General features: G+C 53.3%; 12 protein-coding genes across 12 annotated transcripts; 5 read left to right on the plus strand and 7 right to left on the minus strand.

Moving 5' to 3' along the window:
- Positions 1 to 545: 545 nt before the first annotated feature.
- Positions 546 to 1,608, plus strand: Z520_11814 (uncharacterized protein; the record flags this gene model as incomplete). The annotated part of the gene is made up of 3 exons (XM_016782302.1): positions 546 to 615; positions 708 to 775; positions 892 to 1,608. The coding sequence occupies 3 exons, from the start codon at positions 546 to 548 to the stop codon at positions 1,606 to 1,608; spliced, it is 855 nt and encodes a 284-aa protein (XP_016626617.1).
- An 848-nt stretch (positions 1,609 to 2,456) lies between these two features.
- Z520_11815 (uncharacterized protein) lies at positions 2,457 to 4,220 on the plus strand (the record flags this gene model as incomplete). Its single annotated transcript, XM_016782303.1, has 2 exons — positions 2,457 to 3,375; positions 3,433 to 4,220. The coding sequence occupies 2 exons, from the start codon at positions 2,457 to 2,459 to the stop codon at positions 4,218 to 4,220; spliced, it is 1,707 nt and encodes a 568-aa protein (XP_016626618.1).
- A 704-nt stretch (positions 4,221 to 4,924) lies between these two features.
- Positions 4,925 to 6,594, plus strand: Z520_11816 (uncharacterized protein; the record flags this gene model as incomplete). Its single annotated transcript, XM_016782304.1, has 4 exons — positions 4,925 to 4,972; positions 5,029 to 5,098; positions 5,152 to 5,585; positions 5,683 to 6,594. 4 exons carry the CDS (start codon positions 4,925 to 4,927, stop codon positions 6,592 to 6,594), a joined length of 1,464 nt encoding a protein of 487 aa, XP_016626619.1.
- A 782-nt stretch (positions 6,595 to 7,376) lies between these two features.
- On the minus strand, positions 7,377 to 8,624 carry Z520_11817 (uncharacterized protein; the record flags this gene model as incomplete). The annotated part of the gene is made up of 1 exon (XM_016782305.1): positions 7,377 to 8,624. The coding sequence occupies one exon, from the start codon at positions 8,622 to 8,624 to the stop codon at positions 7,377 to 7,379; it is 1,248 nt and encodes a 415-aa protein (XP_016626620.1).
- Positions 8,625 to 10,069: 1,445 nt separating this feature from the next.
- On the plus strand, positions 10,070 to 11,811 carry Z520_11818 (uncharacterized protein; the record flags this gene model as incomplete). Its single annotated transcript, XM_016782306.1, has 2 exons — positions 10,070 to 10,953; positions 11,007 to 11,811. The coding sequence occupies 2 exons, from the start codon at positions 10,070 to 10,072 to the stop codon at positions 11,809 to 11,811; spliced, it is 1,689 nt and encodes a 562-aa protein (XP_016626621.1).
- Positions 11,812 to 12,002: 191 nt separating this feature from the next.
- On the minus strand, positions 12,003 to 13,426 carry Z520_11819 (uncharacterized protein; the record flags this gene model as incomplete). The annotated part of the gene is made up of 4 exons (XM_016782307.1): positions 12,003 to 12,724; positions 12,819 to 12,901; positions 13,011 to 13,222; positions 13,307 to 13,426. 4 exons carry the CDS (start codon positions 13,424 to 13,426, stop codon positions 12,003 to 12,005), a joined length of 1,137 nt encoding a protein of 378 aa, XP_016626622.1.
- A 1,109-nt stretch (positions 13,427 to 14,535) lies between these two features.
- Positions 14,536 to 16,107, plus strand: Z520_11820 (uncharacterized protein; the record flags this gene model as incomplete). Its single annotated transcript, XM_016782308.1, has 8 exons — positions 14,536 to 14,935; positions 15,003 to 15,259; positions 15,314 to 15,341; positions 15,394 to 15,462; positions 15,515 to 15,555; positions 15,632 to 15,663; positions 15,753 to 15,922; positions 16,049 to 16,107. The coding sequence occupies 8 exons, from the start codon at positions 14,536 to 14,538 to the stop codon at positions 16,105 to 16,107; spliced, it is 1,056 nt and encodes a 351-aa protein (XP_016626623.1).
- Positions 16,108 to 16,668: 561 nt separating this feature from the next.
- Positions 16,669 to 17,838, minus strand: Z520_11821 (uncharacterized protein; the record flags this gene model as incomplete). Its single annotated transcript, XM_016782309.1, has 1 exon — positions 16,669 to 17,838. One exon carries the CDS (start codon positions 17,836 to 17,838, stop codon positions 16,669 to 16,671), a length of 1,170 nt encoding a protein of 389 aa, XP_016626624.1.
- A 365-nt stretch (positions 17,839 to 18,203) lies between these two features.
- Z520_11822 (uncharacterized protein) lies at positions 18,204 to 20,249 on the minus strand (the record flags this gene model as incomplete). The annotated part of the gene is made up of 2 exons (XM_016782310.1): positions 18,204 to 19,983; positions 20,050 to 20,249. The coding sequence occupies 2 exons, from the start codon at positions 20,247 to 20,249 to the stop codon at positions 18,204 to 18,206; spliced, it is 1,980 nt and encodes a 659-aa protein (XP_016626625.1).
- Positions 20,250 to 21,162: 913 nt separating this feature from the next.
- Positions 21,163 to 21,829, minus strand: Z520_11823 (uncharacterized protein; the record flags this gene model as incomplete). The annotated part of the gene is made up of 3 exons (XM_016782311.1): positions 21,163 to 21,264; positions 21,351 to 21,442; positions 21,496 to 21,829. The coding sequence occupies 3 exons, from the start codon at positions 21,827 to 21,829 to the stop codon at positions 21,163 to 21,165; spliced, it is 528 nt and encodes a 175-aa protein (XP_016626626.1).
- Positions 21,830 to 22,721: 892 nt separating this feature from the next.
- Z520_11824 (uncharacterized protein) lies at positions 22,722 to 23,853 on the minus strand (the record flags this gene model as incomplete). Its single annotated transcript, XM_016782312.1, has 3 exons — positions 22,722 to 23,526; positions 23,704 to 23,729; positions 23,791 to 23,853. The coding sequence occupies 3 exons, from the start codon at positions 23,851 to 23,853 to the stop codon at positions 22,722 to 22,724; spliced, it is 894 nt and encodes a 297-aa protein (XP_016626627.1).
- Positions 23,854 to 24,589: 736 nt separating this feature from the next.
- Z520_11825 (uncharacterized protein) lies at positions 24,590 to 25,427 on the minus strand (the record flags this gene model as incomplete). The annotated part of the gene is made up of 2 exons (XM_016782313.1): positions 24,590 to 25,305; positions 25,355 to 25,427. The coding sequence occupies 2 exons, from the start codon at positions 25,425 to 25,427 to the stop codon at positions 24,590 to 24,592; spliced, it is 789 nt and encodes a 262-aa protein (XP_016626628.1).
- Positions 25,428 to 25,530: the final 103 nt, after the last annotated feature.

Here is a 25,530-nt window from a genome sequence, read left to right on the forward strand (position 1 = left end):
CCGGCTCCACCACCACCACCTGCAGCTTAGGCCTTCCTTATTGTTGTTGACATCCTTCCCGAAACGCGGTTCTGCAACTTCGGTCAACTCGAGAGCAGGGTTATGGACCCACACACATCTCTCTAGTCCCTGTCCCTGCATGCTCCATACCATCATCACCATCTCCGCGTCCAAGCTTCGTCACTGGTACTGTCACTAGCACCGCGGGACCCCGAGGGGTAGCGACATGGGGCATTCGCTCTTTTTGGAGAACGGCCCCCTTTGCAATTGCATGGTCTGGGGGACGGACGATGCGGAGACCCTGTTACAGCTGCTCAGTATAGAGCGAATCGTACAAAAAGCCTAGAGGTGAGTCTCTTGCACTACAAAGCATCCAGCGACGAGGAATTGTGCTCGTGTTCATGTGTTGTGCGCGAGCGTGGTAAGTCCGTTGGAGGCTTCAAAGTTATCTAATCTACCATTTTTCGCGAATTGTATCTGTTTCCTCAGAGTCACACTACGACAGGCCCTGAACCAGGAAAAGAAAGGACGACAAGAAAAAGAAAATGGAGGGCGAACTCGCCGAGCTCAAGGCCGAAGTCAAGAGACTTCATGCCAAACTGCAGAAAGTCGAGGGTAAGCATAACATGGCACATCGCTCTGGTTGCAAGAGGCTACAAAAAAAGACAAGTGACGACTTACGCAATACATGTATGTGGTATCTCTAGATGAGGCGGAGATCCGAAAGGTTCATTTCAAATACGGCTATTACATTGACAAGTGTCTGTACAACGAGGTGAGCTTTTCCGAAAGGACCCCTCTCCCAAGCGGCGAAAGAGGTTGTGGAAAGACAACAACACAACAACGGTACCAGATACACTAACGCGCGAGAATATTGTCTGGTCTGTATAGGTAGTCGACATGTTCTCCAACCACCCTGACGCATACGTCGAGTTCCTCGGCTCCCGCTACCGACGCAAGGAGGGCATCCGCCGGCTCTACATCGGACGATTCCAGACACACTTTGTCAAAGGCCGCAACGGGCCCGTGTACGGCTTCCTGCTCGACCACCCGATGATGCAGGACATAGTGGACGTGGACCCCTCGGGAACACGGGCGTGGGCGCGCATCCGCGCCCTCATGTCGGCGGGCACGCACCAGTCGATCCAAGAAGAACACCCGCGCGGTCACGCGCAGTGGTGGGAAGGCGGGCTGTACGAGAACGAGTACATCAAGGAGGACGGGGTGTGGAAGCCGTTCCGCTACAGGTATTTCCCATTCTGGCACGCGGATTTCGAGCGCGGCTGGAGCCACACGAAGAAAAATTACATTCCCTGGCCGACCAAGACGTATCCGGAGGATCCCTTGGGGCCGGACGAGTTGCTGGAGCAGAAGATGTTGTGGCCGGATACTCGCGTCGTGCCGTTCCACTATCCACATCCGGTGACGGGGGAGATGGTCAAGGAGGATGATCTGCGCGCGCCCAAGTACGGACAGGACGTGGGCGAGAGCTTGCCGCCCTTGAGCATCGCTTTGCCTAAGGATCAGTTGGAGAAAGAGACCGGGGGCGAGGGTGTGAAGGAGGCCGTGGTCGAGAACGGCGAGATTGCAGATAGCACGCCCGCTTGATGCAGACCTAGTTTGGAGGAAGGACCAAGGTACTGAGTGTCTAATCTTTCAATGGAACTTCAGGGGGAGATTTTCTGTGAACAGCGGTATTCAATGACGGTGCAGATGCCACCAGCCTCCCGGACAATCGTATGGATCTGGTCGTGCAATCATAATTCCTCCATACTTAGGCCAATATAGCCCCCATCCCCATACAAAACAAGCCCACCGATGGTCTCCTCCTACAAGGAATGTCAAGCCTGTCTACTAGCCTATAGTAGGTGACCTGGGGATCTGGTCTTCTGGAAAAAATACCTAGGTATGGTGTGGAGAGTATTTATTAACTCCAGACTTTCCCGAATCTGATAATGGACTTTTCTTCCCTCCCTTTTCCCGTTTACCCCTCTCTCCTTCTCCCCGTTACTGAGATGGAACGGGAGGGAACAGATCCAGATGGGGTTTGGGAACGGAAAGTGTCTTGCTGCCAAGGTTGGTTTGGAGGCAGCTGTCGGCAGTTGCATTTCCTGGGGAGCCCACATGCCGAATTAGGACAGAACACCAGAGACTGAGTGACCAACGGCCACGAAGACCTGGACTCCCGGCTTCAGTGCGTTGGAAAGAGTCGGATACAAAAGAACCCGTGGCCGAGATGGTCATTTTGAGAACATTTTGTATAGATACGTATAATATAACAGGCATATATACACACTAGGATCGTAGGGGAATGGTTGGTATTTGATATAGTACTGGTGGCGGAGACGCGAGAGAATACAGGCGACGAAGAGAAAGAGCAAAAGGGAGGGAGAGAAAACCGACAACACAGATTCATCCTCCCACTCTTTACCTTTGCCGCAAGGCGAATTGCAATAATGGCACACATCTTCGATCTCGCCCCTCAGCTCGTCTCGGGTCCCTACAAGGACGGAGTCAAAGCCACAGACCAGGTCAAGTACCCGGACACGTCTGTATTTCAGGGCTTCAACAAACCCTCGCGCTTGGAAGGGGACGTGTACGACTTGGAATTCACGGGGACCATCCCGCCCGAGATCAACGGGACATTCTACCGCATCCAGCCCGACCACCGCTTCCCGCCCATCTTCGAGGACGACATCCACTTCAACGGCGACGGGAGCGTCACGGCGATCAGGATCCAGAACGGGCACGCCGACTTCAAGCAGCGCTATGTCCAGACAGATCGGTACAAGGCCGAGACGAGCGCCAGGAGGGCGCTGTTTGGAAGGTATCGAAATCCCTTTACGGATAACGAGACGGTGAAGGGCGTGGTGCGGACGGCTGCCAACACCAATATCACCTTCTGGCGAGGCGTCCTGTTGGCAAGCAAGGAAGACGGCCCGCCGTATATCATGGACCCCGTCACTCTCGAAACAATCGGCCGGTACGACTTCGAGGGTCAGATCCTCACACCCACGTTCACAGCGCACCCCAAGTTCGACCCGGACACCGGGGAAATGCTGTGCTTTGCATACGAAGCTGGCGGGGACGGCCATGACGGCTCAAATGACATTGTAGTGTGGACGATGGACAAGGACGGGAAGAAGACCGAGGAATGCTGGTATAAGGCTCCGTTTTGTGGAATGATCCATGACTGTGGAGTCAGTAAGAATTACATGGTGTTGCCGTTGACGCCGATCAAGTGGACGGGCATGGACAGGCTGAAGAGCGGAGGGAATCATTGGGCATGGGATCCAAACGAAGATCAGTGGTACGGTCTTGTTCCCAGACGAGGAGGGAAGTCGGAGGATATTGTCTGGTTCAGGGCTGACAATGGTAAGTTCAGGTCCCCAAAGCTTGTGCGCCCGTCATGCTAAAGAGTGTCATTCACAGCCTTCCACGGGCATATCGCAGGATGCTATGAGAACGAAGACGGCCATGTCGTTTTCGATCTCACTGTCGCAGACGGCAATGTCTTTTTCTTCTTCCCACCTGTCGATGAGAAGGAAGGACCGCTCTCCAAGCGCAACCAACTGCGAAGTCCGACCACTCGATGGATCTTTGATCCTAAAGCCAAGTCGGGAGCAAGAGTCACCCCAGCTGAAACCTGGATGACGAATGGCGAATTTTCTCGCATTGACGACCGATTCGTGACCAAGAAATACAATCACTTTTGGCAAGCAAAAGTCGACCCGACGAAGCCTTATGACTTTGCAAAATGCGGTCCACCGGCAGGCGGCTTGTTCAATTGCTTAGGCCACTACAGCTGGGACGACAGAACGGAGGATGTGTTCTTCGCCGGACCGACAGCGACCTTCCAAGAGCCAACGTTCATCCCCAAGGACGGGGGCGCTGAGGGAGAGGGCTATCTCATTGCGTTGCTCAACCAACTCGATGTCCTCCGAAATGATATAGTTATTATGGATGCTCTCGACGTGGCCAAGGGACCGCTGGCAGTGATACACCTACCTTTCAAACTGAAATTGGGCTTGCACGGCAACTTTGTCGACCACAGAGACATTGATGAGTGGCAGAGGAGAAGGTCCGAGTCGGGCGATCTTGGACCGGCCCAACCAGCGACAGAGCCTCTACCCTGGCAGATCCGCCAGAGGGAGCTGCATCGGAATGGACATAATGGAGTCAACGGTGCTGGATCCAATGGCGTGGACGGTAGTCATTGACTAGAAAGGTCGAATTAATCGGACATAGGTGCTTGACTGGTATCCGTCGGCTGGACTGTCCTCCGTGGGAAGGTGACAGATGCCCATTTCTCCCTCTCTACTGCAGGCCAGCCAACTTTGCTAAATGTGCTATGGAGAGCGGCTTTACCCTCTTGGCTTGCTTCTACTGCGAGCCAGCGGCATGACAATTCATCCGTCGTCCGTATTCTTGCGGCCGAATGAGGAAGAGATGCTCTTATGGTTGAAGATGGCCGAGTTCGGTCCCCGTGTTCTGAAGGCTTTTGTAAGCCCTAGGTGTCCCAGCCTAGGTTCTCCATGGGGTTGAGGTTCGTAGTCGGTTCGAAATGCTGCTTGTAGGAAGTCAGACTATCACCTCCGTCGAAGGCAAGGCTGTGAGCGATGGGAGCCCCATTCATGTCCGTGGCCAGCCCCATGCCCCACCAAGCAATACACGGTTCTCGATCCTATATAATTGTGCCGGATCTCCCCCGTTGGTGCCGCGTATACTTCGGGTGCCTCTTCCGAGAGAGTAGAACCAGGCGTATCTCCGTCCATATCGGCAATAACAACTTGGTTCTATGTACCGGACGCTTAGAAATCGACCTGTGCAGCCTTAGAACCGTGAATTGAGAGACATTAACTTTGCCGTGCGAGCCGTGCGAAGCGAGTTAACAAACCTACACGCAGGTCGTAAACAGGTCAAAATGGGTTCCATTGGCAAGATAGAGACAAGGCTGTTCATAAATGGCAAGGTATGTGCTCCAAGACATTCCTGATCATGCAAACCTCCGTATTAACGTTGGCATAGTTTGTTGAGTCTTCAGACGGGAAGACTTTTCCCATCAAATCACCAGCGACCAGGGAAGTTGTCGCCGAAGGTACATCGCCGGCCTCGATCCAACGTGAATGCAATGCTAAGTCTGCCACCTAGTGTACGAAGCCAGCGAAAAGGACACCGATGCCGCTGTAGCTGCCGCCAAAGCAGCCTTTCCGGCATGGTCTGCTCTCTCTCCTGCCGAGAGAGGTGCGTACTTGAAAAAACTGGCAGCGCTGTTGGTCGAAAGTGGCGAGGAGTTGTCTCGATTGGAGGCTCTTTCGATGGGTCGGCCGGTGTCGTTGTATTTCGACCATCGAGCCGCAGCCAGCACCTTTGAGCATTATGCCGAGGCCGGATATGAAGTTCAAGGTGTTAGCAGCTTGAACACTCCAGGTTTCGTTAACATGACATTCAAACAGCCGTACGGGGTTGTCGCCGCAATTATTCCCTGGAACGTTCCGCTGGTGTTTTTCGCAAACAAGGTGGCGCCTGCGCTTGCGGCGGGAAACACTGTTGTTTTGAAGAGCAGCGAGAAAGCGCCGTTGACGGTATGTAAATCCTCCATCCGATGCCCGACCTTCGCCAGGCAGTCAGAAGAATTTAACCACTTCCATGAAACACCTTGCTGACAATCGCCTTCGTCAGTCTGCCAAAGCTGCGACTCTGATCGAGAAAGCAGGTTTTCCTCCCGGAGTCATCAATGTTATATCCGGACACGGGCAGACATCAGGGGCCATATTATCGTCACACATGGACGTCCGAGCCCTCAGTTTTACCGGATCGTGTCGAACTGGCCGTCTCATCCAGGCTGCTGCAGCAAAATCCAATCTTAAGCATGTTGTCCTTGAATTGGGGGGAAAGTCACCTGCCATTATATTTGACGATTGCGACCTCGAAGATGCCGTCAAGGAAACGAAGTTCAGCATTCAGTACAACAGTGGCCAGGTTTGCATGGCCAACAGCAGAATCTATGTCCAAGATACCCTTGCTGATAAATTCATTGAGGCGTTCAAGGAGCAGTTTGCCAAAGTCTCTGCAGGAGATCCGCTGGACCCCAACACCAACCATGGTCCACAGGCTGATTCCGCGCAGTTCGACACTGTACACAAATATATTGCAGCTGGAAAATCGACTGGGACGCTGGCCCTGGGTGGTACAGCGGATGTGCCTGGTCTCTCAGAGTCCGCCCAGCAAGGTTATTTTGTGCCACCGACCATCTTCCTGCACACGCCGGAAGAGGCTGCAGTGATGAAAGAGGAGATCTTCGGACCTGTTGTGAACATCAATACCTTCAAGACTGAGGAGGAGGTTATTGCCAAAGCCAATGACAGCGAGTTCGGTCTGTACGCGGCGGTGTACACCAAGGACATCAACCGGGCCATGAGATTTGCAAAGGCATTAGAGGCAGGCACAGTGGCTGTCAACTGCACCAGTCCAACGACGGCAAGAGACATGCCATTCGGCGGCTACAAGAGCAGTGGCTCAGGTCGGGAAGGCTTCGGACACAGTCTGAACAATTTCCTCGAGACCAAAACTGTGTTGATCAAGGTCAAGTGATGCCGAACCACGAGCCTGGTTTCCTTCCTCCCGCTGCTTGTTAGCTAGACATAGACATTTTGCGTGGCACAAAGCTGGGTCTAGGACGGCCAGAGATAGATCTAGAACTTGTTGTAGGACCATTCAATGCCTAATGAGTCTGAAGTATCCAGCTGGGCGCGATGAGGCTGGACAGTTTTGGTGTTCTCGTCTGATATCACAATCCCAGATCGTTCATTTGTCGCCGACAACGTTGCAGCCAGCCTTGCACAGTCGATCCGGATGACGTTGTTCCAGGGGCGAAGAATTATGACCCTCAGGATCTGCATAGGTTTGCGAGCAACACAGATCCTTGTGTAACAAGCGAATCGCGTCCGGAGAGAATTGGCTGACAAGCGCCGACGACAGATCACATACAAGTCATCCGAAGGGCTTTGGAGGCATAGGAGTGTAGGAAACATCTGACGGGGATGAACTCCTTCCAATCGGCTGCCCTCATATGTCTGATCATTGGCTGCCTCTTGCTGTCTTGCGGCCCTCCGCAGCGCCTTCACGGTGAGGATGATAAGGAGAGAAAGACCGAGACTCGGAAACGAGGAGGGACAGTTTCACAGGAACCAAGGAAGCGGGATATGATGCTCTTATTGCTGGTATCTTGGCGCTCTTGCGCGAACAATGTCCATGTTTCAGTTTTTACGCGGCTCTCAGTTCGACATGATCGCTGTGCGAAGTTGTCCGGCGACAAGCGGTCGATGAGGAACTTCTCCCCCATCCGTACATGATCCACTGGAAAGTTCTGAATACTATTCGTACAATTCCGGGCTCTCTGTCGCTGCCACCAAGTTTCTTCGCGAGTCCCGCGCGCGTTGATGCCTGTCGAGTATGTCCCGAAGTTGGGACTCTGCGCTTACGGCCTGGCTGCGTTGACCGTGGACCCAGGGCACGAAACTGTGTAACTCCATTCTAGGAATCAGCGACTGTAATCTTTCCCGGAAGGTCGTAGGTGGAGGGGGGCAAGGAGCCGCAGGCCCCTCGAAAAGCCCGCTGTCGTCAAAACTGTACAGTGGATAGTGACGACCTCCTTCTGAAACAACAGGAGGGTCAGAAATCGTAACGGCATTTGCCCCGGCAGAGAGATATGTTTCCGATACGACAGCATTGGTTGCTCTGGAAGGCGGTTCTTCGACTTCATGCTCCGCCACAGAGCTCTGAAGCAACCTGCGAGACGAGCGTGACTGTCCAGATAGCGCTAATCGTTCATGATCTTCGACAACTGGCGGCACATCCGATAGAATCACAGGCGCTGAAGCGTGGCGTATTGAGCCAGTGCCCGGCCTTGAGGGACCGGCCCCCAAGGTCTCACTGCGCATGCGCCTGGTGCGTGGGACAGCTTGTAGCCTCTCAAGCAAGCCATATGCGGCAGAGCCAGCGTGACTTCCGTCGACGAGACTTGCATCTTCTCGGAGGATAACAACATCGTCTGCGGCAGCGGCAAGACGCTCATTGCTTGCGCTCGCCTCGGCCACTGCCTGTAAAGGACTGCTGATGGCCCTGATCTCTCCCTGGGGAGGCAAGTGGCTCTCATGCTGGTCTGCCCGCACCAGCCGGCTCCTCCCAAATATTTCGGCTATTGCATTGACGTCTTCTTCGATGTCCTCCTCTACCGCCGCCAAAATTCCTCGAAAACTGAATTCATGGGCAGGGGGCAGCTCGTTATTCATGGGGCCTGGTTTGGATCTGGGCCTTGGTGGGCGGATCTGGAGAGAGGCATCGTCGGAATGGACACGGACGACGACGGGTTGGGAGGGAATAGTTGTAGTCGAGCTGCGGCCGCCGATGGAAGGGGTCTGGACGTGCCTGGTTAGGCTTGAGCGAGATGCATTGAGCTGGTGGAAATGCAGGGCGGTCGGGAGAGGAGAGACATTGCTTCGGTCACTTCGTAGGTAGCTCGAAGAGGGCGGGAGAGACCTTGATCCATGATGTGAAGGAGTGGAAAGAAAAGCCCATTGCCCTCCAAAGCGGCCCGACGACGTGTCTAGTCGAGAATCCATAATTCCGGATATCTCACGACAAACAACGCATCATCGTAGTCATGGTCGTATGAGACAAAACCAACCTTCAGATACGCTGCGAGGGCATCGAGTTCAGCAACGAGGAGGATGCGTGTTGGCAGGGTTTAGCATTGAGCTTTGCAACCCAAGAGCAAGGGATCGTGGCATGCAGGATATGGACTCGGGCAGCCCAACTGCGTGCATGGTCGACAAGTGCAGAACAGGAGATGGTCGGGATGGTGAAGGAGCAGCGAAGGCGGATGTGCCGTGGCTGCGTGTCATTTGCTGGGCCAAGGAATTCAGTTTCCGCCAAAATGGCATCAACCAAACTACCAGCAAATCCTCCCCTTAGCACTCTGCTGTCTTCTACGAGGCACTCATTTCGTATGGTGATGTGTCTATTACTTGTTGCATCCCCGTTTCGTTTCAGTATCCGAATGTCCCATATTCCCCTGGACACGATGTGTCTGAGGGTGTTGGCGATGAGGACGAGAACCCCATGTCCCCACCAGAGTCAGCCACTGAACGAATCCTTGTACGGACTCTCGCAACTGTCAATTGAGATTCATACTACAGGGAATCTCCCACGACAGACATCTTTGACACCTTCATGAGGCGAATTGACTATGGCATAGCCGTCAGACGATACGTGCAGTTGACTCGAACATCGAGCGTTCTAAAAACCCCCGCAAGAACAGCGAGATGGAGCAGGCCGAGGCAGAAGAAACAACGATGCGGCACTGATGACACTGTCACCCACCAAGAAGGAATTTCTTTGCCAGGCCTGAAGGCATCCGACTGCGGAAAGAGGAAGCAGACATGGATGAATGTTATATTCAGGTAAGAATGGTGGGTGAATGGCATCTCGAAGAGTTCTTACTGCGTCGACCTAAGGAATTTGATCCAATCGATCAATGCTGAGCGATTCCCCCACATAGCGCCACTTACACCATGATTATCTGATAAGCACCAATGCATCAGGAGACTTTCCACTCCCTAACAAGCTGGTCAAATCGGTCGGAAATGATGAACCACGTGTAGATCGATCGCAGCACCTGGAGACCGGCCTGAGCCGAAGAGGAGGACAAGCATTCTCCCAAGACGCCTTATTGGTACCTATCTCGACCTGTCAATGCAACACGTCCTGTCGTTGGCAGATCCTACTGTCTCCCGTGCCCTCTCGCAACCAATGGAAGGCGCCGCCTTGAGCTTCTCTTCTCTCCTCCAGGTTTCCCTGGTCACAGACATGCCCTTCGATTCTGGCGACGTACGACAAGCTTCTGCAAGCTTATCCTAGCACACATGGCCTGGATGTGCTTGGCTCTGTTGGCGTCATCAGCGCAGTGCTACAAGAGCTCGAAGGCTCTCCTCCAACGTGCTACAATGTTTCCTCCTCTACCATTTGATCCTCTCCCTGCAGGACTAACCTTGATAGAGGAAGCAAAATGCATTTCCGTTTGGCTCTCCTGGCCTTGCTCCCGTCTCTAGCAGCCTCGTCGAGCACTCGGCAACGACGCCAGAGACGTCAGACCAGCTCAAACTCGTCTGCGGACCTCCTTACTGACATCACCATCATCCAGCAGTACTGGGGGCAGATCACGCCGTATGCTGACAATGCCGAGGACTATTTTGGAGTGAGCGATGTTGGCCTGCCAGATGGATGTCAGGTCGAGCAGGCTCATCTACTGCAACGACATGGAGCTCGCTTCCCCGGCGGGACATTTGACGACGGGCCCAACAATGACAACTTCGGCGCCAAGGTCATGAACTGGACTCGAGCCAATCCCTCGTCCAAATTTAGCGGCCCGCTGGGCTTCTTGAATTCGTACCACTATGTCCTGGCACGAGACTATCTTACCGGTATTGGTGCTTCTCAGTCCTTCATGGCGGGTGTCACCTTCTGGAACCGTTACGGCCGCACGCTATATAATGCTACCCAGGGCCAAGTTGCGTACAACGCAACCAACGCCAATGGTACCAGCAAGCCGAAGCTGACGTTGAGAACGACGAGCCAGTCCCGGATTGAGAATACTCAGATCAGTTGGGCACTGGGGTTCTTCGGCCCCAGTTACCAGTTCACTCCAGATCCGACCGTGGCCAATTTCACCAGCCCATTCAACGTCGTCATCATCCCAGAGGGTGGAACCGAGAACAATACCCTGGCTTCGTACGATTCCTGCTTCAATGATAACAATCCAATCACTGGATATATAGGAGATCTAGATTTGTTAAGCTACCTGCCACTCTACCTGACGGGCGCTCAAAGCCGGCTATCTCAATACGTTCCAAGTGGGTTTAATCTTACATTAAACGATACATACGCCATGCAGTAAGTCAAGCATCACTTTGGTGTTGAAACCCGTTTGTGCTGACCCCAAACAGGAGCATCTGCGCGTACGAGACCAACTATCTGGGCAGATCTGACTTCTGTACTCTCTTCACGGAAGACGAGTGGTCCGGGTTCGAGAGCACGCTGGACATCGAGTACTACTATGACTACTCGTACGGCAACCCGACAGGAAGGGCACAGGGTATCGGGTATCTGCAAGAGCTGCTGGCCCGGTTGCAGAACCAGTACATCACGGTATCCAATTCGAGCGTGAACAGCAGCCTGACCAACAACTCGCACACATTCCCGCTAGGCCAGAAATTCTATGCCGACTTCTCGCACGACGACATCATCATCTCAGTTCTCACGGCGGCCTCGCTCGACTACCTCTACGACCCGCCATCCCTGACGGAATACCCGCCAGACCCCAACCGACACTTCATTTTGTCGCACCTGACGCCCTTCTCGGCGCGACTAGTGACAGAGGTGATAGGGTGCGGATCCGGTAGCCCCACGCCCAAGAATGTATCGCAGACGCAGTACTCCCCAACACAATACGGATACAATCCCAGCAATGCGACGCACAAGTTCCTCCGCATGCGGCTGAACAACGGCGTTCTGCCCCTGTCGACGATTCGCGGCGGTTACTGCGGCAGCCGCAGCGACGGTATGTGTCCGCTGAGCTCGTTCATAGCGAGCCAGGCCAGCGCCTACGCTGAGAGCAATTACGACTACGCCTGCTTCGGGAACTACAGCATCAGCTTCCCCAACAACGGAACCGATTACGACGGGACTCTGTTCAGCGGGACCGCCAAGCAGAAACGCCAGCAGAAACGTGGAGTGGTCAGGAAGTGGTGATCGTGGACACGCTATCGCAAAGGCTAGGACTTGGCAGCGATGTTTCGACGATGGTGGGAGTAGTTGGAGGGAGAGAGGCAAATGTACATACGCACCCATAGTATACATAATCCAAAGACGTGGATAATGAAGACGATAAAAAGATTGTCAATGTCGTCAGTGGGGGCAGCAGATGTTCAAGCTCTATATTGCTACAGCATATCCGGGGTAATGACATTACTTTGCAACCCGTCGATCAGAACCTCACGCATGGTCTGGGCGCTCTTGACTCTGATATCCACAAAGCTCTGGGGACTGTAGAAGGCCGTGTGGCAGGTCAGAACCATCCTGCCGAGCAACCACTCTTCCTTTTCACGGTAGGCTTTGATGAGAGGATGGACGTTGTGTTCGGGGATGGGTTCTTCGGGAAGCACATCGAGCCCTGCGCCAGCCAGAATGCCCTCTCTGAGGGCGCGTTCGACGGCGTCGAGCTGCAAAACCTCGCCTCTCGCGGTATTAACCAGCACGGCTCCCTGGGGCATCAGTTTCAACAGATCCCAACCGATCATGCCGCGGGTTTCGCGCGTGCAGGCGCAGTGGATACTCAGGTTGGTGCTTCGGGAAAACAACTCGCGAATGTCCTTGGTGCGCTCGATGCCCAGGGATTTGTCGACCCCGTTGGGCAGGTACGGGTCGTAGAAGAGCACGTTCCACCCGAAGGCCTTTGCGCGGAGACATGCGGCGGTGCCGATCCTGCCCAAACCGAGGATGCCGAATATCGCGCCCTGTTGGATGCGTGATACGAGTGGACTGTCGATGTACATCCAGGGATAGACGTAGGGCTGGCGCTGGCGGTCGTGGTGTAAGAGCACGCCGCGACGCAGGCTGAGTGCTAGCGCTAAGGCGTGGTCTGCGATTTCGGCGGTGCCGTAGTCTAGAATTCGTCACAATCGAGAGGTGAGCGGCAGGGATTAGATTGGGGGAGATGGAATGGGAGGATAAGAGGAAACAGAGAGGCCTGAACGAACCTGGCACGTTGCAGACCGTGACGCCCTTTTTCGCCAGCGCGACCCGGTCGAGTCGATCATATCCAACGCCCATTCGGACTATACTACCAGCAATCAAACCCCCATCCGTGTAAGCATTCAAACCATCCCGAAAAAAAAAATCCTCTCTGAGCAAAAGTTCGGACAAACCTGAGGGGCGGAGAGAAAACTCACACTTTCAGCCTCGGAAACAGCTCCACGTCCTGGGCCGTGAATCCCATCTTCAACACCATGATCCCGTCCACCCGGTCCCTCAGGTCCTTGGGGATGGCGGACCACGGTTTCGGCAGCGGTGCGCCGGTCGGGAACAGCCCTGTGGAGACATAGTTCAATTTATAAGGGTGCGGTGGGTTGGCGGTGAAGATTGCCTGTTCTACCGCGTCGTCCTACGTGAAGAGTATCAGTTTGAAGAATATTGACGTGGAGGGTCACAGAACAGAGCTGGCTCCTTGGAAGGGTGGTGGACGTACAGGGTAGATGCCGTCTGCTTGGATGATTGTATAGGTAGGGACCTCGGCCTCGGTTGTCTGAATTGGTACTTGTTGTGAGAGGTTGGCTGTGCCGTTTAGGTAGGAGGGATCCCCCGCCATCGCTCTTTTACGTGCTGTTCCTGAAAGGGTGTGAAGAGGAACCTACCAGTATACGGAACAAAGTCCTGCCTCGAGCTAACAGGAGCACGTATCTGGGGGAAAATAGAATATTTGAATATATTCGAGTGTTGGACGTCTGTGAGGGGAACGATAATATGGAGAAGTTTGAACGGGCAAGAGGCCGGTAAATGGGAGTCAGATACCGGACAATAGCCGTATCCATCAAGAAACCCACTGGGTACATGTTTCCTTTCCGTCTCTGCTTTCTGGTTGAGAGTGCAGTTTTTCGCAATTCATCCAATATCCGGAGAACACAGCTTAACACATTATGGGCATTTGCAGACCTGAAGCAGTCGATTGTTTGTTGAGCCAGACAAGCACATATAATGACAGGAGTCGACCTCGTCTTTCTCAGTCCTTGTGAGCGGACCAGAAATGGTCGGATATGTATACCTTCCAGACGAACAAGGCTGCAGGAATGTAATTCGGCAATGGATGTCATCATTCCACTGGAGGACTCTTTTCTTCCCTGACCCGAGCAAACCAGGAGAGCGAATCTCCCTATGGCTTTCGGTGTCCGACTAAATTTGCGGACGAGGTTGATGTTCTGGGCAAAGCAATGAACAAGCGTGAACTTATCTACCATCATAGGTTTATTACCCGGTGAATCAGATTCGTGTGAGAGCTGGACTTCCACAACTAAAACGGTCGTTCTCTCGATTGACTGTCAGAAGCACAGATTCTCCAGGAACTGACTTTGAAATCCTCAATATCGTTGAATGGGTCAATGCGCTCCTCCGTATTAAACTGCGACTCTATTTTGCATGATTCGCCGTGGCTGAACCGAGGTATTTTTCTCCTTGACATCTGGTCCAGCATCCACCCACAAGACGGAGGAATGAGTAAACAGCATTCACGATCTGTCGTTGGTGTCGTTTAACCGGGCTTACCATTGTCAGGAAATTAAGTTATCAGTGAGGGCCACATTCAGTCTCGCTCGCCTTTCTTCTCTGAACCTTCAAAACCCAGCCTACCAATATCAAAAAAGCCGATTCCTACAGAAAGACCTGTACAAGATCGGGGGAAGCTTGTAATCAGCCAATTGAAGAATGGCTCCCACGTACAAGACGGTGGTCCTCGCCAAAAGACCTAAAGACAACATCGTCCCAGGGGAGACGTTCAGACTCGTCAGCGACAACCCGCCTCTTTCCGCCGAAGATCTCAAGGATGGAGAGGTTCTCTTCGAGACCAACTATCTCAGTATCGATCCCGCCATGCGTGGCTGGCTGAATGATACCAGATCATACATTCCCCCCGTGAAGATCGGGGAGGTCATGCGAGGCGGCTGCATCGGGACGGTCAAGGCCAGCAAGAACTCTCAGTTCCCCGTGGGGAGTTTCGCCACGGCGACGGCGGGATGGACCGAGTACAAGATTTGCAAGGGGAACGAGTTGCAGAGGGTGGTTGTCCCAAAGGGCGGGAGACTGACCGATGGATTGAGTGTCCTGGGTATGAGATCTCTTTGAGTATTTGACATGCACAAACTTGCGCTAACGTCGGTGACTTCGACTTCCAGGCATGACCGGGCTAACAGCATACTTTGGCATCATCGACGTCGGCAAGGTCAAGGCAGGAGACTTCGTTGTCGTCTCTGGCGCTGCAGGTGCAACGGGAAGTGTTGTCGGCCAAATCGCCAAGCTCAAGGGCGCTACTGTTTTGGGGATCGCTGGCAGCGAGGACAAGTGCCGCTGGCTAAAAGAGGAGTTGGGGTTCGATGCTGCTTTGAACTACAAAGACAGGGAATTCGGCAAGAAGTTCCGCGCTGCCACAAAGGTATATTCCTCCTCTCGAGGCGTGATGGGACAGAGCAACTCTGACCTAGAACAGAACTTGATTGATGTCTACTTTGACAACGGTGAGTGATGTTATCACAAGGAATTAGTACATGCTCACGCCGCGTTTCTCAGTGGGCGGGGAGATCCTCGACATGGCCCTCTCAAGAGCAAAGCCACACGCTCGATTCGTCATGTGCGGAGGTACGTGGTCGCCAGGATCTCTACAAGATGACTCTACTGACTGTTGAAAAAGGTATCAGCCAGTACAACTCCTCTAAACCCCAGGGTCCAAAGGTCCGTCACCAGCTCCAGTTCCTTTTCCAAAAACCCCCAATCATCCCCCGACTAATAAAATGAATTTTGTTTCCAGAACTATCTCATGATCGTCTCAATGCGAATCCGGTAAGCCCCCTCCATGATGGAACCCCCATTCATTACCTAGTCTTTTTTTGGCTTTTACCAGACTAAAACCCAAATGTATGCTATTACAGCATGGAAGGATTCATCGTCTTCGACTACGCCAAGGAATATCCCCGCGCCCTCAAAGACCTCGCCCAGTGGCTCTCCGAGGGCAAGATCAAGCGCAAAGAAACCATCGTCCGCGGCGGGCTGGATCAGGCCGAGAACGCGCTGAGGGATCTGTACAATGGCGTGAATACAGGTGAGTGAGCACTCTGCACCCCCTCTCTTTTCCCACAACAGTTACCCCCTACCTAGTACCTACCTAGGCAGGTATACTGTTGGCGACTGTCCTTTTTTTGGCTAATGAGATTGGATCCATCTGCAGGCAAGCTGTTGGTCGAGGTCAAGCCTGTCGGCAATGACCAGCTTCGAGCGTCTCTGTGAATCAGTGTATATAGCGTGGGGCGGATGGGCGAGCGGAAAATGGATTCATGTCATTTAAAACGTACTCTCAAAATGCAACCTGAAGAGGTTCGATAATCTACACAGTTCGGCTCGCGGTCACCGGTCCGAGCAGTTCAAGTTGTCGGGCGCCTATTCTGCTTCTTCGTCTTCATCTTCGTCTTCGCACGGCTCACGGTGTTGCCTGGAGGACTGTCTTGACCTTTGCTCCCATGACCGCCGCCGCCGCCGACTTGGAATTGAGAACGAAAAGGTCAAGAAAGGAGAAGGCAGAGCTTAGATGGGGTTAGCAAAGCAGGCCGAACACAAACTGTGTGTGTCCATAATCTCTCTTCTGATGGGTGCCTTCATCCTTGAATGGCACATAATGATACCCAACCGCATTTTGATGGGTTCCTCCGGTCCTCCTGACCCGACCCGAGCCAGACAGCACCATCGTATTGCCCGGGCGGCTACACGAAACATAGGTAGGTATGTACTTTAAACTTCTCGGGACACATATACAACGACTCCAAAAAACGTAGTCCTTTTTCTCCCCTTGCTCTACCACAACTTCTCAACCAGCCCCCTCACCGCCGCCAGGAGCTTTTCGTCCTGTGGAGCCTTTTCCTTCTCGGGCACCAGCCCGCCCGTGGCCCTCGCGCAGATGGTATCCAATTGATCCTTGCCCACGCCCTTCTCGGTCAGGTTCGTCTTCAAGCCGAGGTCCTGCACCAGGCCCAAGATGCGGTCGCCGACGAGATCACTGTCCTTGACGTCGTCGCCGGACCGCTTCTCTCCGGTGCCGATGTACGGCAAGATGGCGGCGATGTTGGCTGCATTCTCCGGGTTTTGTCGCGCCTTGAGTTTCACGACATGGCCCAACGTCAAGCACGAGGTGATGCCGTGCGGGATGCCGTACGGCGAGCCCAATGCATACCCCATGGTGTGAGAAAGGCCCAAGCCGCCCTTTAGGTTCTGGCCTGTAAATCCCAAGCTGGCGTAGGCGGCGAGCAGCAACCCCGTAATCACGTCCTCGTCCTTAGGGTTCTCCTTGTACTTGGGCAGCAGGCGGAATAGCTCGGTGATGGCATTCAACGCGACTATCCGGCAGGGGACCCACGTCGTCATGGGATGATACTGGCTCTCGACGGCGTGATCCATAGCTCGCAGGCCCGTGGACAGGAACAGTTCCGGGGGTGTATAAATGGCGAACTTGGGATCGTAAAAGATGTACGCGGCGAAAGTGTTTGGGTGGGAGATGCCGGTCTTTGTGCCGTTTGCTTGCGTGTATCCGGCGATCGCGGTGCACTCTGCCGCAGACAACGTGGTCGGGATGGTAATGTGCAACAGCCATTTCTTGGATGTTTCATGCAGGCGGTAAGAGATGGCTTTGGCGCTGTCGATGGGCGAGCCGCCGCCCACGGAGATGATGGTGTCGATGGTGCTGTCTTTCTTGACAATCTCGGTCGCTTCGTCGAGCTGGGCGACGGGGGCGTGCTGTCGGATGTTGCTGAACGTGCCCGCGTGGTGTTTCGTGGTCAGAAGCTCTTCGAGCGACTTGATGAGCGGGGTTTTGTTGGCGAGGGAACTGCCCGTGATGATGAAGGCCTTGGATGTCTCCGAGGGCAGAACCGACAAGATGTGGTTCTTGACCACATCCGGGCCATAGTAGAGTCCCTTGAGGTTGTGTGGCTGGTACAGGCCTTGAAGGGGATGGAGGGACGAGTCCATTTTAATGCTGCGTGTCGCGGTGTGACTGTTCAGACTGGGCACGCGGGCAGGGGAGATGTGAGCTTTGGTCTGTAGGGCGCGGAGCATCAGAAGGGCCCAAGTTTGACTTTTGAACAGCAGAGGAATAGAAGAGGAATGGAATCAACAATGTAGTTACCGATTATGGAATCTTTGTCTATTGTCAAGCCTTCAGGGCCTTCTTCCGATCTACTTCATATCGTAATTGTCAGCATTCTCCGTACAAATGCCGAATTTATCGTCATCAATGCTCGGACATTGCGGGGATTATAGGAATCTCTCCAATACTGGTACCTTGTACCTTGGTACATAGTAATCATGTCCGCTGCCCCTCACGAGGCTGAATATCAAAGTCGCCCCATTCTTCGGGCTCGGCTATGAATATGGGCTTCATGGCCGTCCTCTATGCTTTCAAATCGTCCAAATGTGCCCCCATACTTCTCCAGAACCACCGACTGCCATGTGGTTGTAATGTGTCCCCATATGCGAACATCTTCAGAATGGATGGGAACCACCTGTTCCCAACTTAGCAGGCCCATCATCCTCGCCTGTCTCGCGAAAAGGCTGTTGAACAACATGCGGGACGCATCCTCGTCTCCCGCTTCGATGGAAGATCCACTTCTGACTTTGTGAGGCTGGCTGTCGGCGAAACCGCTATCAATTCTTTGCAAGGTCAACCCTACCTCCTCTGAAGGCGGCGCCCTTGAGTTTTGACTTCCTCTTCTCCTGCCAACATTGCCTGTGAAAACGCTCTGCCACTCCGATATCGCGCCGACAAATAGACACCATAAATGGGCGTTGGCGTAAATTAGGAGCTCCTGAGGGCTGCCCACTCGAAGCGCGGCGGCAATGGCCTCGAAAAGAAGCGTCTCGCGCGATGCAGTAGGGTCGTAAAAATTCTTTCCATTGATCCACATGTCAAACAGACCAAGCACTCGCATGAGGTAGAGTGCCGCCATTGCTACTGCAGCCTCTGTGAGCCGGCCGCAGCCAGACTCTGACACGGAACCTAAGATGTTCCCAACACATGCGGTGTTGGACTCGGAGAGGGTGCCGCTCATGGTGATCGAAGCCTCCTTGACCTTGTCAAAATAGTAATTCGTGAAGAATCCCTCGTCGATATACGCGTGCGATGCAACCCAGAAGAAGATGGCCGTGGTGTTGATGTCGGGACCCTCGGCTTGAGCAATCAACTTCTCCAACGCGATGGCCTGTCGTCGGCGGATGAGGAGGCTTTGAAGGGGCTCCATCGACACCGACATGTCCAAATGCGTGCTTGCAGCTGCGTCATCTGTGGCGTCTGGGATGGTCTCTTTTCCCACGAGCAGGTGGACATACGGATCGACTCCACTCCACATCCCCTGATATACGTTTGGGCCAAACGTCCCATACTCAAAGATCGGTTTCCTGCGATGCGCCGAGCTTAAATGGATGTCGACAAACATTGCGAGCATGAAGAAGTGCGGGGTCACAGCCTCCGCGTTGTCGTCCATCAATTTCTTCAGCATCCGTCCATGTATAAGTGCAGCTTCAAGATTGCCTGCCGAAGCCTCAGCGTAGAAGTGCCAGAAGACTTGTTGAAGAAGTGTGATCTGGGCGACTCGGTTCCTGCGACTGGGGCCACTCCGAAGTATACTCTGTCTAAGCATTTTAGAGCTGGTGGTTCTCAGTTCCAGGCTGTATTTCATGTAGCTACTCTCTTTGATACCACAAGCAACCATCATGGCCAGGTAGGTGCTTAAACAAGCGAGCGCAGTGCATTGGTCGTGCAGTCCCTGGACAATATGCGTCCAGGACTGGACGGCCGCCGGGGTGGATATCCATCCCATGGGTGATTTGGTGACATCCGAGCGTGTCGAAGGAAAGCGGGCTGCCTCGCGGAAGTAGGGGGAGTAGTAGAGCGTCGGCAGCTGAATGTCTCGGATGAAAGATATAACCTCGTTCACACGCGGAGTGATGGAGAAGGAGAAACAAGAGAAAGGGTCAGAGTTGTCGTGACGGATAAGTGTAAGGGGGCTAGGAAGGTCTGACGGGGGAGGTGCATCAACGCGGTCAATGGGACCACTTGTGCCCGATTCAACTTGTGCTTGATCCCCAGCGGCGCCATCAGGCTTTCGGGCAAGAGAGCTACAATGGTTCGTGGTAAGCATCCTTGCAAAGAGAGCCGAATGCATTAACCGAGGGCCGACTCACATTGTACTGGGCAACTGAATGGACGCCTGCAACTGTTGGTTATCATGTTTCCTCTTCCATTTGCGGTAGCTCCGCTGGACGTGACCAAACACCCTTCCCCTATGTGGCAAAGCCTTCCTGTTCTTCTGGTCGTGATTAACCCACAAGAAATCACCTGTATAGGTGGGCGGTTGTTGTGCCTGAGAGAGATTCGCAACCATGTTAGATTCTTCGCAGTGGCAGAAGGGAGGTGGAAGATGAGCAGGACAGTTGAGAGGCTCCCAGCACGTACCTATTAAGTCTCCTTGCTTTCGATGGGAGCAGAACAATCACCGGAACAAACTCTTCCCACGGGATAGAGCCGGATGACAAGCCCAGCAGAAGCGAGACTTTTCGCGTCATTGAGTGGTCGTCCGTTCTCCTTGCTGCAACAGGTATTGCCATCATCAACAAACCACCAGTGCATACATTATCACCGGCCTTGGTGCTAATGCCTCCGACTGCAACGCCCATTTCCTACCAAGGCGCTTCTGACCTTATCTGGAAATAGCGGTTGACATTGGTAGTTAGAGCGAGAGGGTCAAACCCATCATGTAAGCAGACGAAGGAAGACACTCCAGTCGACCTGGAGGTCGAGTACCCACCAATTGACTTGGTGTTTGTAGTGCCATGATGAAATTATACAGGCAAGAGTGGGGAGACCAAGTTCATCGACCGCCATGTTCCCAAGCGAGCATTTCCCGCAAAGGGAACTTGCCCAGTATGATGTTCCATCTTGATCTATGACTTAGTCAGGTGCGTGGAGCGATGGATGCTTCACGTGAGGAGGTGCTCGGGTACTCGGACGCAGAGTGGGCATCTGCACAGATGGTCAGTCTGAAGATAAAGCATGGTAAGCATGGGTAGCACAAGAGAGCAATGAATAGAAGCTTGAGGTTTCAAGATATTATGATTGGCTGGTGATACAGATGATCCTCGCTTGCCCTATGCAAGCCCCGTAAGAATATTTCCCAACGCAACGCAATGCAATGCAATGCTTGAACGACACCAAACAACGCCAACAACGTGCAGCCCACCCTAGCCTTTTGCCTTGCCTAAGCCATGGGGAGGAGGCGTCTACCAACAATCAGACTGCTACTGGCTGAAGTTCAACTCTGGAGCAGGAGTTTGGAAGGGGTCCGTAGGGGTACCCATTGGCTTGGAAGAGCTGGGGAACACCGTGCCACCAATCGCAAGCTGAAGAACAGTTAGCCGGTCGGTTTACATGCAAATGTTTTGAAGGGATCAATGCAGAAGGAGGACTCACCCAACCAGCCACCGACACTGGCATTGAATTGGAGCCCAGACGAGTTGAAGAAGAAGCCGGAATAAAGGCTAGTTATGCCGGCGATACTGATAGTCACCTCGTTCCATTCTGAGAAAAGGCCGTTAGCATTGGAACATGTCCAGTGAGAAAGGTGCACATACCTTGATACGGGCCGTAGCCGATGGCCAGGGGCCACGGACCACCTAGGTTGCCAGAGTAGGTCATGAGTTGCTGGGAACCGTTCAGGTAGCCTTGCCATGCCCATGACTTGTTGGACGAGAGTGCCGCATCACCAAGCCCTGCACCGGTGTGGTAGGAGTAGAGCCACAAGTCGGTCTTGTTGGTTCCGTAGTCTTTGTGAGTACTCTTGACCACTTTGGTTTGAAGGAGGTAGAGAGCAGGTGGATCGATGGTGTTTCTCGTCTGGAGAGGTGATGCTGAAGTCAGGTTGAAGATGGACAGGAGGGTGACGGTGAGAAGAGTGGAGAACAGCATGGTGTTGGATGTGACGGAGCTGCTGGAGTTTGGAGTGGATGGGGTGGTGGAGCAACACGATACGTTGGTACGCAAGAGATGAATGCACTGCTGGTAAGTGATGTGATGCAAAGCGAATGGGTGAGCTGAAGAGTATGAAGAGAAATAATCGCCGCAGAGGAGGGCGAGCGAGGAATTTAAAGTTGAGGATTTCGATGGGAGGCTCCTACCTCTTTGAACTCAATGGTACCCGAACTAGGTAGCTGCGAGGTAGTACTCGTAGCTGGAGAAGCTTGGGTCAGTCGATCATGGGGAAGGCTCTCACCGCGGCATTTCTGAAGCGGAAGTGACGGCCACACAATAGGACAGCGTTGGAATGTGGATAGCCAGCTGAGGGGTGGTGGCAATGGCGATGATGCTGATGATGGGATGTCAAGCATGTTAACGAGGGCGACGGGAGGACGAGGCGAGCAAAAGTCTCCGTCTTGTGCCTCTTGCCGTGTCGATGGCGTGCATTCGCTGCATTAATCTGGAGAAGATGCATGCAAGATGGGAACACAGCCACCAACCAGGCCAGAAAATGTGGATTTGCCTCTCGTTTCTCGCTCACCCGCATCGATCGGTTGTCGGCTGCCTGACGAGTCGGATTCTGCTACTTAAGACATGCTTAACCGCTGTTGCTGCTTAGCTGCAGGCTACCTCGTATTGTTCTACATGTGATTGTCACTTGTCACTCATCCATCGCTGACTCGGAAAAGGCCGTATACAACGACTGCTGGTTGCCCATCGCTGTCTCAGGCGAGAGCACGGAAGCCCCATAGCCAAGCTACATCATGATCGACATGCTTCTGCTCGGAACACCTCCACATCCCCCATGACGATCAAGGGATAGTGGGCTCATCTGCCGACTCCTTCATGACCGGTCATTCGCGTCAAACTCGTGGCCCCAGAATGCTCTAAAATGCTTCTTGTTCCCCTCCACTGAAATCTCCTCGACTTCCTTTGGGGTCAACTCAAAGGTAAAGACTCGCAGCATGTCGCTCATCCGTTGTTCCTTGGAGCTAGTGGTGATGGGCAGAACATTCTGGTCAATACACCATCTCAACAATATTTCACCAGGGTTAACGGCATATTTCTTGGCCAATGATTCCAACAAGCCATCGATCGGGCCTCCCTGTGCCTTGGTGATCGGCGTAAGAGGGCCATAGGCTGCAACGCGAATATCTTTATTCTTGTGATAAGCGAGCAGGTCTCCGTGCTGTAGGTACGGGTGGAATTCAATCTGGTTCATAGCCGGTCGAACTTTGCATGTCTGAAGAATAGCATCCAGGTGAGGCTTGAGGAAGTTGCTGACCCCAATACTTTTGGCCTTGCCCGAAGCTGCAACCTCTTCCATTTGCGCCCACTTTTGCTGCAGCACCTTGTCATCCCCTTTGGCGAAGAAGGGCGCATGGATGAGGTACAGGTCAACGTAATCAAGACCCATCTTCTTCAAGCTCCGGTCAATGGCACCAGGAATATCGTCGATATGGGTGATGACTTTGGTGGTGATGAAGAGCTGATCGCGGGGGATTTTGCTCTTTTTGACTGCTTCGCCCAGTTCCACTTCCGTGTTATAGACTTCGGCTCCATCGATATGTCTATAGCCGACCTTGATGGCGGTTTCCGTGGCATCGATTGTTGCTTGATCCTTGGGAGCATCCGCTTTGGACTTGTACCTATAGAGTCGAGTTCCGGTCAGCGATCGGTGCGAGACTTGGTCTGTTATGAGCAATTCCTTGGGTTTCGCCAGAGGTCATAGCTAATTGCAGTGATATAGACTCGGGTCTATCAACCCGGGGTCAAAATGGAACGAATTCCACACCCCAGGCGAACCACAGCCGCGACAGACTCACCATGCCGTGCCCAAACCGTATCCGATCTGGACAACATCCTGCTGTCAGCGACACTGTTCTAGGCGATGAGAGATGTCCCCAACTTACGAATGGTATCTTATTGCCATCTGGCAGCTTCATGTCAGGGATTTTGATGTCTAACTTAGCCATGGCAGGAGAAAAGGATCTTAATGTTCTGTGATTCACTCGTGGAAATAGAAAACTTGTGGTCTGATGCACGCCCAGCCGATGAAAGCGAGATATGGCAGCCGCAGGTGATGAGAAGCGGATCATATATACGAGGGAAAAGATTGAACGTCGAAGTACGCTCTGATAAAAGAATCCCCTCTAGGTACGAAGAGAGCGAGTGACGACTTCGATGCGTGCCACCGGCCCAAGTCCGAGTAGTTCGTGAACATTTACCGATTGCGGCCGGCGGGGTAGAAGCCGGCCGAAGCTTGCACCTCCAAATGAACTGTCATTCAACCGTCGAATGGTACGGCTGACCGTGTCAATGACGTGCCCAACTCGCTAAGACGCAATTGCCAGATGCTTCGTATCCGGTCAGCATATCAGCCAGAGCCGCCAGGAAGGACTGAATAACAACGAGCATTGCAACTCCCAGTCGAATAGGCCGTTTATAACTTACCAAACATTACGAAGCTTCAATTCCAACCAGCCAAATGCGGTGCAGAACCAACACCATCGGGGCGCCGAATGCAACGGGGCTCTGTCCGACGCTGAGCACCACTTGAGTTGCACAACTGCCATCTCTGGCAATTCCACTCGGCCCAGCATTGTCCTTTCTGGGGTCGTGGTGTCGGACCTTCTATGTGATGGACACGGCGCAGCTCCGGCGAATGAGAAGAGAACCATTCTCCCACGAAATCTGTGGGTATAGATCTCCTCAGCAGCAACCTCTACCTTGACCACTCTTGACGGCGTCGTTCATGGTCAGGTTCACTGTCTTGGGAGCCTTGCCTTCGTCTCGACCGGTCCCGGTCCCATATCCTTTGACTCCACTTCTTCTGTCGTTGAGATCATATTTGCCGGCTTCAATATTTTGATATATTCTTTCAGCCACCTCTAGGAACGCCTTTTCGACTCCCTCCCCGCTCTTAGCGCTTGTCTCGACATACTTGACCACGTTTTCTCGCCGACACCAGTCCTCTGCCTCTTCTCGGCTCACGGCTCGCTTGGTGCCGCCTTGCGCGTCGGTGCTCTGCTCAGCGAGGTCTAGCTTGTTGCCCACCAGAATGACGACGATGCCCTCCTCGGCAATCTGGCGAAGATCGTTGAGCCACTGGGTAACCGACTCGAAGCTGCTTCTTCGCGTGATGTCGAACACTAACAATGCCCCGGATGCGCCTCGGAAATAACTTCTTGTGATGCTTTTGTATGTCTCCTGACCAGCAGTGTCCCAGAGCGAAAGCTTCATCTTCTTCTGTTGTTGTGGATTGGCATGACCGGCTGCTCCATTGGGCGCGCCGATGTCTAAAGACGTATTCGCAGGAGGACCAACAGGGACTATTCGGCTCCCAAACTCGACGCCGATAGTGACATCATGCGAGGCGGAGAATCTCCCTTCGCATAACCGGATGGTCAAGCTGGACTTGCCAGTTCCTTGTGGACTGTTAGAGGTATTTGCCGCGACGGATCAAAAGCTGCTCACCGGAATCTCCTATACAGACCAACTTTGCTATGTAATTCCACGGAAGCGCAGGGACCGGTGTTGGAGTGGGCATGGAAATGGCAGGTGTCGGTCTGGCAGCTTAATAGACGGTGATCCTCACTATGTCTGTGAGCTGACAGTAAATTTGGTCAAGTGTACAAGTAAGCCTGAGTGAA

This window comes from Fonsecaea multimorphosa (assembly GCF_000836435.1).
Source record: "Fonsecaea multimorphosa CBS 102226 unplaced genomic scaffold supercont1.43, whole genome shotgun sequence".
In the NCBI taxonomy this organism is placed as follows: domain Eukaryota; kingdom Fungi; phylum Ascomycota; class Eurotiomycetes; order Chaetothyriales; family Herpotrichiellaceae; genus Fonsecaea; species Fonsecaea multimorphosa.